The sequence below is a fragment of the Bos taurus genome, chromosome 15, assembly GCF_002263795.3.
Source record: "Bos taurus isolate L1 Dominette 01449 registration number 42190680 breed Hereford chromosome 15, ARS-UCD2.0, whole genome shotgun sequence".
NCBI lineage: Eukaryota > Metazoa > Chordata > Mammalia > Artiodactyla > Bovidae > Bos > Bos taurus.
In genome coordinates, this window is record NC_037342.1 from 37,629,218 (window position 1) to 37,636,047 (window position 6,830).

General features: G+C 46.5%; 1 protein-coding gene and 1 non-coding gene across 2 annotated transcripts; both read left to right on the forward strand.

Moving 5' to 3' along the window:
* The first annotated feature begins 488 nt into the window (after positions 1 to 488).
* On the forward strand, positions 489 to 5,997 carry CALCA (calcitonin-related polypeptide alpha). The gene is given in 5 exon segments (NM_001076340.1): positions 489 to 597; positions 1,510 to 1,604; positions 2,352 to 2,483; positions 5,111 to 5,283; positions 5,831 to 5,997. Coding segments are annotated over 3 exon segments (372 nt in total). The 5' UTR covers positions 489 to 597; positions 1,510 to 1,518; the 3' UTR covers positions 5,265 to 5,283; positions 5,831 to 5,997.
* On the forward strand, positions 2,753 to 2,823 carry TRNAY-GUA (transfer RNA tyrosine (anticodon GUA)). Its single transcript has one exon. It is a non-coding gene; the product is annotated as a tRNA-Tyr (tRNA).
* Positions 5,998 to 6,830: the final 833 nt, after the last annotated feature.

Sequence of the window (6,830 nt, forward strand, 5' to 3'; positions counted from 1 at the left end):
CCTCTGTGTATCATTCTAGCTGCCTGAATCAGACGTGTCCTCTAGTTTGGGGACAGAATCGTCCACTCTGCTGTACATTAACCCTCAAAGCATCACTTGGGATACTGTCAGACTGCAGGGCAGCCAGGATTCCTTGTAATGTTGGACGCTGCCCTACAAGATCGTCACACAGTTGGGATGGAGTAGGACGTGTTCAAAACTCGAGGAACTAACAGGTGAGATTTACCGTGACGTCAATTTGTCCTCAAATTGCTGGTCACATTTATGTGTATTCTTTTTTGGGTCCCTACCAACCCTCCCACCCCTGCCATCAGTGATCTCAATGCAAATACACTTGGGGTGGGCTTCCTGGATGCTCCAGGACGCAAATGGTGACACCATCATTCTGGGGCTTCAGGATCCTTCCCATCATTGGTTGCCTGGAGCTCTTGGACCACCCCAGACGCAGAGCTGCGGAAATAAGAGCAGCTGCTGGTGCTGGAGGCATCACAGGCAGGCATTACCAGATCGTGTCACTTCTGCAGTGCAATCGCCTACCGCCAAGGCTACTGTCACTGCTCCCTCCTCTGCTCCAAGCCGCCCAGTTCCTGTTGCCAGGTAAGTCTGGAGACTCCAGCTTAGCTGGATTCTATTCCCTCCCCCTCCCTTCCCTTTCCTCATTACTTTTTCTTACCTGATCCCCTTTCCGGTATCAAGAGTGTGGGTCCGCGTTCTCATCACACTCTGTGTCACTCCGCGGTTCTTCCCAAGGCTTCCTCCACAAAGGTAACACGGAATGGTCTCAGTTCCTGTACTTCGTGCTCCACTCTCCCCTTGCTACACCGGGCTCCAGTCTCTCCCGCTTCACACGTGCTTAGGTCAATTTCTAGATTTTGGAGCTCTCCAGGTGCCACCTGCAGAGCAGGAAGCAGGAATAACTTTGTGCGGACCGAGCGCTCTCGGAGCACATCTCATGCCTAGCGGTCCGTGGGAAATGGGTTCAGAATTTGCGCCGTGGGTTCAGAACTTGGTCCAGCCAAAGCGGGTGGCAAATAGGTACAACGACTGAGGGGAGGGTAACTGTTAAACGCAAGCCCCAGTTGCAGGTTCTGGGAGCTTTTTTCCCAGTTTAAGTTCTGGGTCCCAATTTGAGACTCTCCCAGCTTTTAACAGGGTCCTCTTTGCCATAGTGTGGAGTGGCTGACCGGTAGAATTTGGTTTTTTAATTTTCAGGGATTTCAACCGCAGTGATAAGTCCTCTCTAACCCCCTTCCCCAGTGAGATATGAGGAAAAGCCCAGCACCAGCAGGACAGCTCTGGGTGGCCCAAGGGGGAAAGCTGTGGAGACAGGTACTCCCTGTCTGTCCTCCAGGAGTCCTGGCCAACAGGAAACGATGGTGAAGGGGAGTGAAATGACCAGCCTGAAACCAGGATGCAAGGGTGTTAGAAGCCGAGGTAGGGGTAGAGCCCAGGTCTCTGGGTTCACTAAACGAACTGCTGCAGGTGGTCATGTCACTTTCCCCCTTGCAGAGAGACGTCATGGGGTTTTGGAAGTTTCTGCCCTTCCTGGTCCTCAGCTTCCTGGCCGTGTACCACGCAGGCATGCTCCAGGCAGCACCATTCAGGTAAGACAGTCCCACCAGGTGTCCTCTCACCTCCCATAAGTGCTGTGTTCTCAGTTGTGCTGTGCTGAATCTTTAACAACTGGCTCCTGGTGCAGGGGATGAATGGTGGTAATGTATGAATGCAACACTTGCATAGAAAGCTTATCATGAACTTTTTATAACACAAGGACGTGTAGCACACAGTTTACAAATAGGCATAAGACAGTACTCGTTATTATAAGTTTCATATAACTCATTGAACTTCATAACATACTTTTGTTGCTTTTACCAAACATTTGTATCTTGAGCAAAGATAGCTGCTAATTTAACCATAATTTGAAAAATAGATTTCATCTTAATCTCCTAACTGCTTGGCCAATACATTTGCCATTAAGTCTGATATGTGATCTAGTCATCTAATTTCTCATCCTCATTCAAATTATATTTATTAAACTGAAACCGTTTTCAGACTCAAACTGCCATTATCATTTAATTTTTAACAATAGCTGCATTTAACACTGAGCTCATAAAGATCCAGAAAATCTAACTATCAGTTTCCAGCAAACCATTTCTTGGAGGTCACACCAGAGCCTAACTGCTGGAGAAGCAGCATTTTTGGATAGAAAATGGGTTCATTTCCTCCACTGACAGTTGGAGCAGCCACATCCTCAGGGGAAGCTGCAGAAACCAGGAAACCTGGCTGCTTACCCTGAGGGTGGAGGTAGGCAGGGACTCAGACCCAGTATTGGACTTGCTTCTTTTCCCTAGGTCAGCCTTGGAGAATGACTTTGATCCTGCTATACTCACAGAGAAGGAAATGTGCCTCCTGCTGGCTGCAATGGTGAACAATTATGTGCAGATGAAGACCAGTGAACTGAAGCCGGAGACAGAAGCCTTCCGGTAAGGCTCTGCCCTCCACTCTGCTCTTACCCTCTCCCCTGGCTTACCAGGAAGGGGTATCCTGACAGGTAGGAGAGAATATAGCTAGCCAGGCAGCCAGCAAGCTGTCACTGTTCATGCCTGGGGTCCAGCTCTTCCACAGGCTCCACTGAAGACAAAGATCATGTGAAGGGACTATGGTTGCCCACATGTAAAAAGATGCCTTTCTGAAAGCAGTGGGGGAAGCTGTGGAATCGCTCACTCTGGAAATTGTCTGGCAGTCCAGTGCTTCCCTGGTGGCTCATTGGTAAAGAGTCTGCCTGTAATGCAGGAGGTCCAGGTTCAATCCCTGGTTGGGGAAGATCCTCTGGAGAAGGAAATGGAAACCCACTCCAGTATTCTTGCCTGGAGAATACCATGGTCAGAGGAGCCTGGTGGGCTACAGTCCATGGGGTTACAAGAGTTGGACATGATTTAGTGACTAAACCTACCTACCTACTGAGGAAACCTCCCAGTATTGGAGGAGTTTAGCCTCATAAAGTAAACCCAGGGAATGAATCTCATGTATTTCAGGGGATATAGAAATGTGGCCCCTTCTCATTAACCGGTGCATGAAATTCTTTCACACCTGCAAGGCATCATCATTGCACATTTGCAAGGTGAAGCCAGAGCCCTTACAAAGGATGGGGTCAGGTAGAGCAGTGTCTGAGGTAGGTCCGGGGCCTTTAGATGTGTAGAATCTGTGGATATGTGCATGTTCTCACTGGACCAGACACCCTTCCCCATCCCCACCTCCCTGTGCACCCTGAGTTTTGAGTTCACACCAGCAGAGCCATGTATGGCACTTGCATCCACCCTGAGAACCTCTCTGCAGAGCAGGAAGGACTGAGCAGCATGTGGAATGCCAGAAAAGGTCACCCCTTCCCCACCACAGCCCTTCCCCACTCAGCAAACCTGAGTTCTCCTAGTGGAGGGTGTGTGAGCTTGCCTCCGGCCTGCCCCCTCCCACCTCTGCTCCAAGTGCCCTCTCTCTGGTCTAACCTTCTGCATGACTGCCTTCTGGGGCAGCCCTGGTGCATGATATTGTCTGGCTTGTCTTTTCCCTGCAGCCTGGATGGCTCCAGAGCTAAGCGGTGCAGTAATCTGAGTATCTATGTGCTGGGCATATACACACAGGACCTCAACAAGATTTACATATTCTACTTAACTAAAACTGGGGACAGAATGCCTGGAAAGAAATCAGTCATGGCAGAGTTTTAGAGAAAGATCACAACACCTCACATTGCAAGTAAAAATGTTAGTTGGTCAGCCATGTCCAACTCTTTGTGATCCCATGGACTATAGCCCACCAGGCTCCTTTGTCCATGGAATTCTCCAGGCAAAGATACTGGAATGAGTAGCCATTCCTTCCTCCAGGGGATCTTCACAAACCAGGGATCAAACCCAGGTCTCCCAAATTGCAGATAGATTCTTTACCATATGAGTCATCAGGAATTAGATAAACACCATGACCCCCTCACATTGGCATGCCCCAAAGTACCTACTCCACCCATTCCTCTCCTTTCCAATTTCTTTCATCCTATAACTTGATGCATGTGATCTTCTCTGGTTGCTCTTTGGGCTGGTATCAGTGACTTTCTTTAGAGCAGTGGATGTCTGGAACATCAGATGGGAGGAGGGAGAGCAGGTCAGAAGAGAATCAGGAAGAGATCAGGAGAGAGCTGGCAGCCCCAGGAGTACCTGTGGATTTCATAGTACAGCTTCCCAGTCCTGCTTCTGAACATGCCTGTCACTGGGGGAATAAAAGTATATTTCTAAAAACACCAGAGCTGTGGTGGTTATTGCTCTAGCTACATCCCATACTAGATGGATTCAGGGACCTGTCTGGCAAGTAGCCTTAGCCCTGGGTAGCTGGAGTTAGGGCTTGACGGGTGGTCCCCGTGAGCAACCTCAGGTAGCAAAAACAGGAGCACTGAGGAGCTACATAGCACTTCTAGGACTTGATGCTACAAATTCACTTCCTTTTCCAGGGAGACAGGGGAATTTTTCTTTTCCTAAAAACACTGAGTCCCTGAGAATGGGATGCATCCTTCAGAGTCTTTAAGAATGAGGTTCGGTGTGGTACTGTAATCTCTCTAGTCACCTAAGCTTAGTTAAGTTTTCATTTGCATGCATGTTCAGTCATGTCTGACTCCTTGCAAGCCCATGGACTGTAGCCCGCCAGGCTCCTCTGTCCATGAGATTTTCCAGGCAAGAATGCTGGGGTGGGTTACCATTTGCTCCTCCAGGGAATTTTTCCAACCCAGGAATTGAACCCACATCTACTGCATTTCCTGCATTGGATTTTTTTTTAACCACAGAGCCACATGGGAATCCCAAGGTTTTTACTTGCACAGAAAAGATTGGCTGCTATAGTTCTGTGTTCCATGGCTTGTTGTCCAGAGAGGGTTTGGTTTTTCTGACACTCCTGGAAATGGAGAATGATTGTGGCATTTTCTCTTATGCTCTATGATTTTCTGCTGTGATTTTGTGCTTAGAAGAAATATTTAAGGTTCATTGGTGCCTCTCAGAGCAGTAATTTTACTGTGGGGTAGCACTTGCCCTCAACCTCTCACTGACAGACTCTTTTTCTCCATTCTGCAAATCAGCATCACTGCCCAGAAAAGATCCTGTAACAGGGCCACCTGTGTGATCCATAAGGTGGCAGGCTCACTAAGCAGATCTGGGAGTGAGATTAAGAGGAACTTCATGTCCACCAACGCCTTTGGCCGCGCCGCAGGGACCTTCAGGACTAAGCAGTGAAATTACTCCAGGAAGAAAGGTGAGCATGCTAATACCTCAGATAGCAGGGCAAATGGCTGGGTATTGCAGGGGTACAGCCCACACTCTAACACTTCCTCTATCATAAAAAAATCCACAGCAGAGTTGCTGACCCCAGTGTCTAGATATAGAACAGAGAGTCTGAATATCTGAAACCCCTCTATTCATTTCTATTTTCCAGTGTCTTATTGTGACACTGAGAGGAAATATAGATCCTATTCATTTAAAATACTGTTCTTTGTAGTTATAATTTTAAGTATTCTAGTTTTTTACTTTGAAAGGCAGAGAGCCTTCCCTTTGGAGTAAGCCCTACAATGTCATGTACATCTGAATTCAGAGTATAGACTTGGGTTCAAATATTGTGTTTGCTTTACTATGTAACCATGGAGCAGACCCAGTTACCCCATGAGCCTCAGTTTCCCCATATAACTTGAAGGCAACAATCGTACCCACCTTTCATCATTAATATAAAAAGTAATTGAGATAGTACATGACAAGAGCCTCATTATTAATAAGTACTAATATTCTATTCTTTTTTTTCCTCCTAGGTCACCAAGAAGCTGAACTCCATTTCTTTTAATTTGCATGAAAGCAACTTATTGAAAAAAAAAATTGAATGGAAGACACATATATATGCATGCCTCTTGATACTGAAAACATTTCTTTTTGCTTGAAATAAAGGCAAATGAAGAATAAAATCATTGCAATTACCCAATGTGCATCTTTTTATATTTGATTCTGTATTCAGTAAATATGACACATATCTCATTGACTTAGCTGGTAGCAAATCTGGACCCTGTCAGCCAACCTGTCAGCTGTTCTGTGAAACTTCAGGAGCACATGAGGTCGCTGACTTGTGGGTGTCTGGAGGGCACATAGTAATACCGAGCCTCAGTGGAACTCTTTTTAAAGAAATGTTTTTTATCATAATAAATGCATATGAATGCATTATGCACTTCATCAAGATAAAAATATATTTTCAATACAGTTAAAAGGACAGTTGCTGCTATTTATGCTGCTTTTCCCATGAGAAACTCAGGGAACTGTGAACACTTTGTTGACCAGGCTGGCTCAAATGAGGTAATGATACCATGCTTGGGCTGGGTCATCAGCATCATGTACCCTCAGTGTCAAGTGAAAAACCCTTATTGGAATTAGAACCCTCAGCATCTCAAAGAGACATTCACATTTATTTTCAGGGAGTGCTCTGGTCCCCAGCCCCAGAGGTTATCTGTTCTCTTCTCCTTGACTCAGATTTCTCCTTACCCATCCCCCATTCCTGTCTTACCTCCCAACAGCCACTCTTCATACCCCCCACAGCCTGCAAAGCCCTTTAGAAGCAGTGGCTAACAATCTGAAAGGGGATCACAGACTGGTAGACCTGGAAAGATCATCAAATACCATCTAATCCAATGTTTTACTTTCTGAGGTGCAGAGAAGAAAAGTGCATTGCTCAGAGGCCTGAAATAAGTTTAACAGAGACATTGCCATGTTTAACAATCACTGAGTCTCTCCTGTAGGCTTAACACTATTTTAGCTCCAGGAAGA